This window comes from Triticum aestivum, chromosome 7A, assembly GCF_018294505.1.
Source record: "Triticum aestivum cultivar Chinese Spring chromosome 7A, IWGSC CS RefSeq v2.1, whole genome shotgun sequence".
Classification (NCBI taxonomy): Eukaryota; Viridiplantae; Streptophyta; class Magnoliopsida; order Poales; family Poaceae; genus Triticum; species Triticum aestivum.
The window spans coordinates 567,402,334-567,416,471 of record NC_057812.1 but is presented as its reverse complement, the minus strand read 5'-3'; the positions used below and the strand labels follow the sequence as shown (position 1 = coordinate 567,416,471).

Genomic DNA, 14,138 nt, shown 5'->3' with positions numbered 1-14,138 from the left:
TGCTTACTAACTTATAGGCTTCAGAGGGGACCCTTTCTCGCCCAGCCCTACCTACAGGGAGTGTAGGATTTCATTCGCAACTCTTTTTCCTAGAAATCTCAATCCAGCGAGTCACTACTCTTTTTCTCAAACAAGAAGCTGACAAAGAGATCCATCCATTTGATTTTCCCAAGAGACTGGTTTGATTCCACCAGAGTCTCTCTTAGCGCATAAGTAGAAATTCATTCTGATTAGCATGAAAACCATTCTGCAAGATATCAAGAAATTCTTTAAATAAGTCATCATTCATTAGCGCGTAAGAGCATTCATTCTATCAATGATATTTCTCGAACTGGCGCACTTCCCTGTAGAGAGGAAAGTAGGAGATTTCTCGTAAGGATTATACGTGATTTTCCCATTATGTGAGCGTGCATTTCCTCAATCATTAAGAATTGGGCCTTGGGAAGAAAAACTAGTTCTATGTCAATTCTACAGCCAGAGAAAGAGGGAATGAATGATCGGTCTCGTTCTGGATCTCTTTCCTTGCGCCCTAGTCCATTCCATCTATCTTGACTACAACTTGGATTCTTTCTTGACTGCTATTTGGATTGGTAGTCCGCCAAATCTCTAAGCAGGTGGCTAGAAAACCTTCCGAAATAGGAGGAATATCAGATAGTTTCTCATCAGGAATGGAATTCGGTTTCCAATCTGGTCACACATGACTCTTGCCCTAAAGTAATTTCTTGATTAGGAGCAGTGGGTGGCCCATAGCCGAGCAAATTGCTACATATTCAAGTCACCCAATTCTCTTCTCTTGCACTATGTCTATTGGAATGGACCCTTGATTCTCCAGCAGATCCTCCTGGTATGGAAGGATATCATCCACAAAACAGATTGCGAAAAATGCCATCCAAATTCGCAAAGGAGCGGTCTTCCTAATCTCTCTTTTGTTTGTGGGAATCTCTAGTGAGACCTGTGATAGAAGGGGTAAAGGTGAATTTCAGTCCTCTTTCTCTCGGAAATATACGCCACATGCCAGCGATCGATCTCTCTCAAGCTAGGTATTGGTGAAGTCCGTCATTGAATTGAAGTGGTAGAGTGGTAAGTGGGTGTACGGTCTATGGATTTCCTACCAGTGGCATTAGTTCCTTCTCTAGATAGATGGCTATTGAGCTTCTCATTCGTGAGAGTCATGCGCGGGATCAAGGGCTCTCTCATCTCCTATTTGGAAATGTATAGGTTCTGTATGTAAGTGGCCAGTGCCCGCGGGTAACTATAATTTGCTGCAGGCCTAGCTAAATCTGCTCAATCCAAAACCAAACTATATTTTGCTGCTTGATTCGTTCGCAACTTAAACGACTCTGGGCGTTTCCGATTGCTCGACGTGAGCGGGGCATCGCGTCAGCGCTGTAGCGTGATGTAAGTGCCGAAACAGGTCCGCATGTGCCACATGCTCTGGCCATGGTGCCGCGCTCCTGCCACGCCTCTCATCCTCCAGATCAATTTAAATGTGACTCTACACTGCCCACCAGAGTTCGGGTCCTGAACTCTGCGTTCTGTGCTCAGGTTGTTTCTTCTATAAAAATAAACCGCAGGCCCTGTAGCTTCAGTGCAAACTAAACCCTATGTCGATTGATATACAGTCAGTAAAGGTGTCTACAGAATCTGATGGGGATAAAGGGCCGTAATGAGGGCACCTAGTAATCAACAACAGCACTCTGCATCCTAAGCTGGGTTCGCGGCGATCCAGCCTAAGCACTCCTTTCGAAGAGGTGAATCGGCGAAAATTGCTTTGATGAAATTCCGCATCTGCACAAAGAAAACGATCAGTTACAAATTAACAACAGTGAAAAGTTTCGGCTTCGATGGATTCTGAACAAATAAGGCCAAAATGATACAACAGGGTCAACTGATGTCTGAAAAGAGAACCAGAAACAAAATATTCAACACTAAAAATGGATCAAACTTGAATTAGTGAGGTATAATAAGTCTGGCTGTGGGCAAAGGCACACAATATTGATTATAACTGGACTGCTGCTCCTAGACAGCATCGAAGGAACAAATACAACAGGGTCAATTGACGCCTGGGAAAAAACTGTTATGTTGGTTATAATTATTTTCGAGAGCTTTGAAGCAAATAAACTACCTAGTGGCTGTAACAGAGACAAAAGTGCACGTTGTTCTGCCAAGGTTGACCACAGCTTTCACATGATATTGTCCATTTAAAAAAAATTATCCTGATAGCAAGCCTTCCATCTCATTCATGTAACCACTTACTCTAAAAGCTTAATTTAGTTCCTCGTCGTGTTGTTTACCAGTAGGCCTCTAAAATGTGCTAAAATAGTACTCCCTCCAAAAAAAATGTAAGGTGTTTTTTATGCCCTATGCAAAACCAAAAAACATCTTACATTTTGATAAGTATTAACTTAGCAAGTAGGATACACACCAAAGAACAGCATGCACAACAATATGATGGCTGGTATAACAGTAACAGGTTGTACCAACAACAGATGACCGTCCCTCAAAAAAGAAAAACAGATGACCGAGCACTATCAAAACTCCATTTAAAGGTAAAAAGAAAAAGGAAAGGGGGAACTTGCTCACCTCAGATGATGTGAAACCACAGTTAGCTAGCTCCCCGCTTTCCCAAGCAGCTGTGATGGACTTCAACGACATATCAAGCAACTCTGAGCAGCATCAACGTTTTTCAGTATTATTGGAGCAAAGATAATAGTGTGACATGTTAAATAAGTTCAAAACTGAGAGAAAATTACCTGCTAGTTTTCGGAACTTCTTCAACGATGGTATACTCTCATCCAGCTGGACCCAGGTATGATGATCCAAGAACTTATCATCATCATTCTCAACCAGGGACAGAAATAGTGAGGAGAGGTTTTCAAGAGCCAAATGTATAAGGCCTTGCAGCTGGAAGTGTATCACATATTAATAAACATCGATAGTGATCAGATCAAACCTTTCAAGCAGAATATTATTACCTGCAAGGTCTCCTCTGCTGCCATGTCATCTATCAGAAGCATGTCCTTTGTAATTCTAGAAAAGACAGGTCCAAGGACATGAAACATACTTCTCCTATAAATTGACCTAGGCAGTACCGATTCCCACATAATGTGTATCTTCTCTAAAATGAACACCACCTGGAAGGAGGTCAATATATATCATTAGTTGACAATCTATAATTTATCACTGTTGAGGATTTTGGCACTATATAAATAATACAAACAAATTGAAGGTCCTGAATAATATATCAAGAGAAATTATAGTAGACTTCTCTTTGCCATATTTCTTCTAGGCACAGCTCATATTCTTTGGCAACAAGACATACCTGCTCAATACTAAATTTTGCTGATTCACAATGCTGAGATTGGTGCGTGTTCTGAAAACCATCAGCGCCATCTATAGCCTGAAAAATAATGTGACAAACTTGAAATCGGCTTGACTACTTACGACCAGAAATAAATGATGTGAATTCCACAGTTTTCACCAATGATCATTTTATCCCTTCAAGGATGCCATAAAAGGTATAGGGAAATACCTCGCTTAAGTTAGCCGTTGCAAACTGTATTTGTCTTCTCAGTATACCATCTGCCATCTGGGAGAAGATTGGAGCTAAATCCACAAAAACAACTAGTTTTTGTTGACCACTAGGAAAATCTGCACGGTACTGGACAAAAGCATCAAGAAAGGTTAGGAAAACGCATTGCCGCCTTAAAGACATGCAGATAGCTCCAAAGAAGAAATTTTCTATCAGATATCTAAACATAAGTACAGTTGGTTTTAAAATTTAGGTGAATCATAATGGAACATTAATCTAGGATGCAAAAACACAAATCTGAATTCTCTCATCGAACAGTTTTTTTTTAAACGACCACATAAAGAGATTTTGAAGATAAAGTTAGTATAGAGAACAAAAGGGGGCTGTTTGGTTTGAGGTTAACCTAGCCACAACTAAGGTTAGGCGAAGTGTTGCTAAAACAAATCACCAACACACTTGTGGCAAAAAGCTGAAAATCTATAATGCGTGGGTTACCAGCCACAGCTATGGTAACCAACCAAACACCCACCGAACAATTTGTGGCATGCCTAAGCTTAGGCTGACCAGACAGACCCTAAGCATGCACATGGGAGGCAATCATTTTCACGTTAATCAGCAACTGAGATAAATGATAGTAAAGAGCAAATAGCAGGACATACAAACCTCAAATGCAAGACCAAGAATTTCTTGGGATAAATGGTAGAAGTCATTGTGAAGGATGGCAGCCACCGGACTGATACTATTGAGTTGCTTCTCTAGCTTTAAAAAAAAACACTAAATTTAATCACAATGGTATTAAGTAAAATGACAGTAACGAAAACAAATAACTGAAGAGTAGAATACAGTGTGATCTCGTAATAGGACAACTTCATAATGCAAATCAATGACAGAATTACTGCAGTAAGTTTATCTAAAATATTTGAAACCATAAGAGCACATTGAGTAAGAATGTAAGATCTCATAAGTGCTATCGCATAAGAGCACAACAGGCACATGATGTATGAAATAGTTTACATCGACTAAGTACATCAGGAACACCCCTACTGGTGCAGCATTGCGGTAAAAATAAGAATTAGGTCTTGCAATCCCATGATTAAAGGTGTAATTTATAGTTTAAGTAAACCACGCATGCTAAGGGAAATCATCAAACGATATAGTCTAAGGCAAATGTTATTTCCCGTAAGTCCACCTTTCACTAAAACTAAATATAACATAAATACAGATCCTTGATCCAAAATACTCTCAGCAGATAAAAAAAAGGGAATCATCACATATCTTCAATTGTAAGCTTCCTAGAAATAGGGAGCTCTCAGCCGGGCTGTGGGTTCATTGTGGGCCCCATGCATCATCGACCTAACAACATTTTTTACCGCCTTGGCCTACACCTCGGTTAATTGTGAGCATTCGTTCAGGGTGTTCTGGCTCACATGCCACTGTGCTGCTGCATTGCAGATTGGGGTGGGGGAGAGACTGGCGCTGTGGGCTGCGCGTGTAGAGTGATGTCTATGTTTCCTCTCACTGCTATGCTAGCATTTGAGGTTAACTCCAGAACGGTGTCTAAAATAGTGGCGCTGCCCTCTTGCCGCTGGTGGGTTGTCAGACGCATCAGAGTGCAGAGAGGACACCATCGCCTCAGACCTAAGAACCAGGGGCGCCTGGATCTTTATGGAAGAGGACACAACACGAAGACTAAATGGCACAACCAAGGTAGAGCAAAGTCATCTGTATATAGTGTTTGTTGAGTCAAACCAGTTGTATCTACTGGCCAAAGCTGGTGACAGCTGTCCGCGTGTGGAAGTGTGGGCTCTTCAACCATGTCTACGCTTACAATGGATCCCGCAGCATGGTCACCCCAACCAAAACCAGAAAAACAGCAATACGGAAGGGCCACAAGCGAATAAACAACCAACAGATAAAGAATAAACAACCAACAGATAAACCCTAGAAAGGAACAGCACCTGCTTCTAATAGTATTCTAAGGATGCCTCTGTTGAAATAATGTGGATTTTATGCACCTGATTATATGTTCATCATCAGAATTTCATTTTTTCAAAAAAGGGTAATAATATGTTAATATCAAGATGATACCAAGTACACCCGACCGCTGCAACAACACAATGTAAAGAACTAGTTATCTGAAATCTGAAGAATAGCGGAACTATTGCAAAATTGTAATAAAATACATTGCATTTGGCTACTAGTTAGCACGTCTAAATAAAATGCACAACTTAATAATGCTCTCAGGAATATCCTAGATGCTCCCAGACACATGATTGCATGACATACATTGCCATCACTAGAGATTTGGTTCAAATATAAATCTCATGACACAATACCAAATTATCATGCAAAGTTAGTACATGCACAAACCTGAACTGGCACAATAGCCTTATACAAGAGCAAGGCATCCCTAGCAGCACAGCAAAACTCCTTTGCGACTCTTGCGGACGACAAACAAGCATCCTGCACTGATTATACAACAACAGAAATGGGTACATCAAATGATTGAGAAATTTTACAACATGCAAATACTGAAAAGTGGGAGGCGGTATTTGCAAAAGAAAGGTGGTTATGATGAGAAACGATAATGACATGTTACAGTAGTACAAGCAACAAGCAGTTATGCTAATAGATCCAGCGAGTCACGACTGTAGAGGCAGGCATACCTTGAGGGCTCCATGGACCAATTTCATTAACTGAAGTGCTGATTTAGATATAAAACACTTCTCTGGCTGGAAAAGTAAATCAACAACAGAATCTCCATGGTCATCTGATGCCTGCAATAGCAAGCACTTCACTACAATGAATCCCACATTATCCTGCTAAGTAATTTTCCAATGGCAAAACATAAATTTTGGTACTCACAAGAGGATTTTTGTAGTCATATTGTACAAGAATGTATCTTGCTTTCACTAAGATCTCATTTCTCTTCCTTACAGCAAAATGAACTTCAACATCATCAACAAATTGGGTTAACTTGCCATCCTTTCTGTCAGGCGAAATAAACATCATACCCCTAAGAGTATTCTCAAATTCAGTTGTACTCCTTATAACATCTTGGAACTCAATCAGCTTGGACGCCTCATCCGGAACAGCCTGAAAACATAACAAAATGACCAGACCAGTTATTATGACGTATATAACAGCACTATTTTTGGGAATCATTGTCATTATAGAATAAATCTGGTGGCATCTGTTTCCTTCTACAAACAGAGATTACCAAGCACATGCGCACAAACAAGACAACTGAAGCAAGGAAGCTGAGTTGCTTAGAAGCTGTAATGACAATTAGATCAGTCCAGTCTGATCATTTCCATTTTTATGATGAAATTCCAAATTGTTTTCAGCATGGGACGAAAAATTCAATCTGTCGTCACATTCTCATCTTTGTGATCAGTTTATACTTATACCGAGACATAGAAATTAGAGGGGAATTATGTGTTGTAGTAATTCTAGCGTACTATTCTTGTCTTGTCAAGTTCTCATCATATATACAAGGGAGAAGTGGTCAGTGTTGATAGTAAACTGTTTTCCTCAAACAACCCAGTCACAACTCACAAGTCAATAAATGAACTATAGTTGATGAAATACAAGAAATATTGCCAGTTCAATGGGCACTGAACAAAGAGGATCAAATAGAGACAAGCATGTGTGTCAGCTGAAGGGCTGCTCGCAAGAAGAAAAACAGCAAATTAACAATTGTCAAACTTTTATTTGTTAAACTAGACGATACCCCGCGCGTTGCTGCGGAATTGGATATAGAGTTTCTAAATATTGTGTAGAATACTAATTCAGTCATTACAATTTAAACTATGTGAGAAATCTCTGCATAAGCAAAAAATATATCTTACCATGAAAAGTTATGCATGTCACAATTAAATGCAATGTGATATAAAACTCACTTAGAATGCTCTAATGCATGTTGAATGGTAGAGGATTCTCATGAGTAGATCAGACGGATGCTAGTGGATCAACCTAGTAAATCTAACAGCTACAGCAATTTTGATGATGCGGAAGCACACATGTTGAGATAATTAGAAGTAGTGGGGATCACTCTCTTAGGTATATAGGATAAATATAAGCATACCTTAGAGAGAAAATGTGTGATAACCAGATCAGAAATTCTTGACCAGGTTAACTTTGCAAAGGACTGCATCCATGTGATATTTTCCACACAAATGAACTTGCGAGCAAACTTGATGACATCAATTATTCTTGAGTAAAGGACTGAACCATCTTTGTAGCCCTTGAATAATAACAAAGCAGTTACATGATTACCCAAAACAACCCAAAAATAAAACAAGAATTAAGCTTACATGGCAGTGTTTTGTCATGAAATCATATTGATTACTTGACGGCTCATAATTCTAGATGTGCAAAGACATAATTTTACCTACTCCGCAAAAAGACAACAGCTTAGTGCTGTTAGAAATGGCATCTTCAACTGAGCTCTTATTTAGCATTCATATTGCGGCAATAACTTGGAATTATAATCAGTAAACGACTGGGAATAAAGCAGATACAAGCCTCGTTGGTTCACAGAATTAAAAGAACGCATGAGTAGGGAAAACATAGGAGTGCAATCCCATGCATTTTTGAATCCCATATAAGATTGAACGCTGCAAGAATTTTCACCAAAGGGCGATTGCTTACCCCAGAAAAACATAGGAATCTTCCCAAGAGATTGGAGTGAATGGAAATTTCCTATGATATGTAGTGCATGGGAAATTCTAGGGAAAAATCATATGGATTTCAATTCAACAAATCAAACAATTCAGATATTGAAAATTCTTTAAGGACTAGAATCTTCGAAAATCCTTTGAACCAAAGAGTACTTCGAAAACAAAACATAACCAATATATACAAAGATAGTTCAGAAGAGACAGCTCTGATGAACCAGTAAACACTACGTAGCGCTCACCTGTAGTTCCTCTGAGGGGACTATACTCAAGACTGATGCTGGGTATGTGGAGCCACTTTTCTCAAGCACTTCTACAGAAACTGTGACAGATATGTTGCTGATTGCTGGAATAAAAACATGCTTTACCATCAAATCTGCGACTTTTGCCATCCCATAGTCTAGAGAATCGATTATCTGCATATCCAACAACACAAAGGTATGAGAAAGTGGTTCATTTATTACCCAAGCGTTTGTACGAAGGCATTTGACCAAGCTCACTGAACCATTTATTGGTAGAGATAATAACAACCGGAGAATTTGATAGAGCTTCCTAATACATATAGAGAAGCACCCCCTGCATGGAATAAACTGGTTTGGTTTGTTTGGTCTAGTAATATGTAACATATGGCCAATCACAATGTTCTATGGATTCTTAAGAAGACAGCAAAAAAATAGAAAATAGTTCAGTGCAGCGAAGAATTAGCAACTAATCTTTGGTGGGGTATGAGAAGGCCAAATGATAAACTTGTGATGGCACATAGGAAGAACGTAACTCATGGGGTAAGCATATTTTAAAAGCTGCAAGGGCCTTTAGCTGCTGAATGTGATATATCACTATATCAGGACCCCAAAAGTGTCCACCATATCCTTTAATGCACCTTGGCCGATGATACCCTTGGCGATAGTTTTGTACACTATTTAACGATCATAAGAAAAATGTCCGTACAGACTAACTAAAAAGTCCACTGTCTTCCAAAATTGTAGACTGAAGACAAGTAAACCTTACTTCCAATGCCTGCAGCGCCACACGAAGCTCAACACCGGGTGTTCCACTTGAACTGCCGCTCGGTCCAGCCCTCACCACTACCTTCCCTCCCTCCGGTGCAAACTCCACGCACTCCTCCACATTCTTCGAAAGTCCTACTTGCAGCTGCATCGTCATCGGAAACAACCAGCACAGCAGTTAGCACAAACACAAATCCTAGCATGCAAAAGGCACCTCAAATCAGCACACCCCTCACCTCGTCTACGAGCTGCTCCCATTCACCCCGAAGAAGCCCAAACACGACTGGCTCGTCCCCACCGGATCCAGATCCCTCGGGGTTCACCAGGAGGGGCTTGAGCTCGGCGGCGGCAGCGGCAGCATCAAGGGGGTTGGCTGAGGCGCGAGCGGCGCGAAGCCGCGCAGAGAGAGAAGCTACGGAGGATGCGGCAGCGAGGTGCTCCTGGCGCTCGCGGAGCTCGCGGCGGGCCGCTACGAGGCGATCGGAGAGGGACCTGAGGTCGGACAGGTCCGGGGAGGAGGAGAGCGGGGAGAGCGCCGACTGGAGGGAGGACTGGAGGGACGCTGACGAGGCCGCGGAGCTGGCGGCTCGGAGGAGCGCGGAGGCGAGCGGCTCGCGGTTGGAGGAGGCGAAGGAGAGGGCGGAGGCGTGCAGGCGGTCGGAGCGGTGGCGGAGGTGGTCGATGAGGAGGCGGAGGTCGGGCGCGGATAGCGGGGTGGAGGGGTCGGCGTCGGCGGTGGTCGAGAGAAGGAGCTCGCGGACGTCGTCGGCCATTGCCGGCTCGCCGACGACAGGGATCCGGGAACTCGTGGGAGGAGTTGAGCTGTTGGTGACTTTTGGGCCCGTTCGGATCAACTGCGGCTTCAGCGCTTGGTATCGAAGGGCGCACTGCGCACACGCCACTACGCCAGGTCCACAGCTCCTCCTTCGCTACATGGGCTGGCAGCCCATCGGTGAGGAGGGCTGGCACGCTTGCTATCCCTCAAAAGAAAAGCTTGTGCTTCACCTCAAAAAAAAAAGCTTATGCTTTGCTAAGAAAAACAAAGGGTGTGTCTAGGGCACATCTAGATGTGCTTTAGTTATTGCACATCTAAGTGAGTGAATCAAGCATAAAGAGAAAAAGAAAAAAGAGAAAGAAAATATTCACACGAATCTCAATGTACGATCAATGACATATGACTTAAATGTGCAATACTTATGGCACATCTAGATGTGCTTTAGCAAAACTGAAAAAACAAAAAACAAAGCTTATGCTTCCACGGTAAGCACAACTATCCCTAAAAAAACGAGAAGCACAACTATATTTCTTTTTCTTTTGCGAGGGAGAAGGGTTGTATATTAATTAACATGGATCGTTGATATCCAGTTCACACAAATTTATAACCCTCTCAGTGTCTGATCGTAACCAAACGGCCGACTTAACCTCATGTCTACCCATCTGGGCTGAGTGGTGGCTAACATAATTACATACTCTCTTAATAGCTTTAACCACTACCACTCGACCTTCACTCATCATGACGGCGATCTCCTAAATGTTAGAGGCATGTTGTGATTTGTTCCCCATTGGTTTGAAAATCATTGCACCTGCTCTGATACTGTCCGTCTCAAGAATAAACGATAGGGAGCTCCACTCCAAGGCTAACGCAATTCCCTCTCTACAAGCTTCGAGTTCTACAGCAAGAGCATTATCGCATGTGAATAAATGTCGGCAATACGTGGAGATGATGCCTTCCAAGCTGTTCCTGAGTACCATACCGGCGCCATCGTTTTTCCTGCTTGTGCTAGAAACGCGTCGTTGACGTTTAGCTTGAGCCATCCTTGTGGTGGCATGCTCCATCTTGCAATCGATGGTCGGTTTAGTGCTGCTCTTGGCGCGCCCTAAACTACAAGAATCTTGTTAATCCATGACGGATTCAGTCTGTCACAAAACAGTGCAAAACCGTCAAGGAGGAAGGTGTGTGACGGATTTAAAATCCTTCATGTATATCGCGTCATAATTTGACAACTGCACGATCATGACGGGCCCTAGCCGTCACCGATCAGCCCAGGCCCGCCCCATGCCCGGTCCTCCGTGACAGACTAGTCTGTCATGGATTTACACGACATTGTACCAATATATGGACCTCACATGGCATCTATGTGGTGCTAGTGTACATCTGACGTGGCATACTGCCTTGCTATTTATGTCCAGCCAGGCCCATTAGTCCATTTTTCATTTATTTTAGTGTGGCAGTTTAGTGCAATTATTTTAATAAAGCCCATGATATTCATCCAACCAGGTACAGTACGACCTACCACACATAATCAATCATTCACAACACAACTAATTTCCATCGAACATGCCCATAATTTGGACCATTTCATAAATTTCTATTCAATTATTTCACTGAGTAAAGGCCTTCTAATATGTGCCCAAGAATACATCTAACATCACTTCACATGCCCTCAATAAGCAGATTACATCAACAAATATACAACATTGTAGAGACCCTTTTAATCATCAACTTCACCTCTACAGCTCAAACTTCCTTTGCAGCTCCCACCACCAAAGAAACCTGTGAAACAAAATGCTTATGTTACAAAGTGGCAAGTTGATTACAAAACAACAATAGTAGTTATTATTTATCATCTAAACCATCATTTTTATTTCACATGATTTGGACGTCACTCATGAGGTATATAGGTTAACCTATATACCCAAGAGTTATTCCAGGAATGCTTGTCTTTCATTAATCAACAATAGTGTTTCGTTGCAACAACACAACATCGATGGCTAATCACGAGTAACCTAGTGCCAAACACTTCAAATCATACTGAAGGGCATAGGAGTGCTTACCCATGCCAGAGGGCTGAGAGCTCCACCTTGTTATGCAGCCGCAGGTACCTTTGCAAAATCCATCCTCGCATTCCAGACCACACAAGGGACATATATTAGTGGTTTCCAAGTGCCGGGAAAATTTATTTGCCCATGTACCAAGAGAGTTTGTCACAATATTTCTCGAAAAGAAATAAACACAATTGTGCTTCTATGAGAGATGTGTTTTCCGAAAAAAACAATGCTTTTCATGGTTCAAAAAGGAAAAGGCACAACTGTGCTCTCAGAAAAAGGTGAAAAGGCACAGTTGTGCGCTTTTGTTTGTGGTTTTCGGTCTTTTTCCCAGTTTATGTTCTTTTTATTTTTTTATTTTTGTTTCTTTATTCTCATTTAATTTTGAAAGAACACTTTCAATCTATTAACATCTGATCTAGTTTCGAAGATCTCGACACGAAAAATTCGACGGTAAAAACGACTCATGACTTGGATGCACGGTTCAAGAGATGAAACGTTTTGACAAAATGAGTCTACGAAAAATAAGATATAAACTCTCATGTTGCAACAAGTGCGTACATGCAGTTCGTCACTTGTCAACATCAGAGAATGTGAGAGTGACATTTGCAAAGGGTACACCTTAATTAGTGATTTTGCTCCAGGAATCCTATTCAGCGCTTAAGGCGCCAACTAAGGCTCTTTCGGTACACATCGCACACCCAATTCCTTCACAAGATTCCTAGATGGGTCAGCCCACATAATAGTCACCAGTTTTGGTAATCATCTAGCAGGTTCATTTTGCTGGGCCGGTTTTCTATGTGTTTTTCTTACTTTGTTTACCTGTTTGGTTTTCTATTGGTTTTGTTTTTTTTCTTTTCCTTTTTTTGTATGTTTTGTTTTCAGTTAAAAAGACACGAACTTTGTCAAATACAGGCAGTTTTTTCATATGCCAAAACAATTTTTAAATTCTCAATTTTTCCCAAATTTTTGAACTTTTTAAAATCTAACATTCTTTGTCAATTCATGAGCTTTTTAATTATATGAACTTTTAAAATTCACAATTTTTTGAATTCATCCAAATTTTCAAATTCATGAACTTTCTTGAATTCATGAGCTTTAAGAATTTCATGAATTTTTTAAATTACAATTTTCATTAGGCACGCAAACAGTTTTTTTCCAATTTGTGACCATTTGGTAATTTTTCAGTTCCGCGATTCATTTTCTTAAAGACAGAAAACGGTTTTATTTTCTAAACCAGCAAAGTAGTAGCACGGAAAATGATTGTGAAAAATACGCGTAATCAATGGAGCGAGCAAAGCCTGTGGGCGAAATGAGCTATTGGCCGCGGCTCAAGAAGTAGTGCGCGTGGGCAGTATTGCTTTACGTGACGCTAAAGGCAATGTACATGAGGTCTCTGATATCTCATCGATCGTTTGCACAACACCCCTCCCCCCCCCCCCCCCCCCCCCCCCCGCGGGTCTCCGCTAGTACCCACTAAGCTTACGACAAACTTGATTCTCGATGATTTGTTCTTGTTTGGTAATGCTTAGGGTGTCGACTATGGATCTTTCAGTACAGAACACACACCGGATTCCTTCATAAGACTAATAAGCTTGCACGTGCAACACACGTCTCAACTAATACGTTTTTCAGAGATACGTCTACTCCCGATCAAATACTACCATATGCTTATAGTTCTTGATGCTAGTGTAAGAAAATGACAACAACAAAAAACAATCAATGTAACATTCTTCAAAAGTAACAATTACAATATGGTGGCTTAAGTTGAGTTTGATCAATCTGTACACTCTATTTTTCTTTCTTCTAAAGCAACATATAGCTCTCTCAAGAGAGGACCACAAGTACGATGTACCACAAATGCTTCTTATCATCGACCCCTCTCTACGAGACTTGGATCTCATATTAAGCTCAAGACAACCAGCTCTGCTCTACAATAGTAGTACAGCCACAGTTACTTTGGCTACATGCGCTACAGATGCTAAGGCTGAAGCGACCATGCAAGCAAAATACATGCTTGCCTCGTCTCGTCCAATACTTTTATTGTTATGCAGGCAATAAACTCCCAAAACACAAGTATGAATATGAATCGAC

General features: G+C 41.3%; 1 protein-coding gene across 2 annotated transcripts; it reads right to left on the bottom strand.

Moving 5' to 3' along the window:
- Positions 1-1,513: 1,513 nt before the first annotated feature.
- Positions 1,514-10,076, bottom strand: LOC123148297 (centromere/kinetochore protein zw10 homolog). 2 transcript variants are annotated; one of them, XM_044567681.1, is made up of 14 exons: positions 9,455-10,076; positions 9,220-9,363; positions 8,454-8,627; positions 7,620-7,778; positions 6,398-6,628; positions 6,199-6,324; positions 5,903-5,995; positions 4,196-4,291; positions 3,533-3,661; positions 3,323-3,400; positions 2,976-3,134; positions 2,754-2,904; positions 2,584-2,666; positions 1,514-1,788 (listed from the first exon to the last, which is right to left on the bottom strand). In XM_044567681.1, the coding sequence occupies exons 1-14, from the start codon at positions 9,989-9,991 to the stop codon at positions 1,705-1,707; spliced, it is 2,244 nt and encodes a 747-aa protein (XP_044423616.1). In that variant the 5' UTR covers positions 9,992-10,076; the 3' UTR covers positions 1,514-1,704. The 2 variants fall into 2 exon arrangements, with proteins under 2 accessions (XP_044423616.1, XP_044423617.1); XM_044567682.1 differs by having other exon boundaries at positions 6,199-6,309; positions 9,455-10,075.
- Between the last annotated feature and the right edge of the window lie 4,062 nt (positions 10,077-14,138).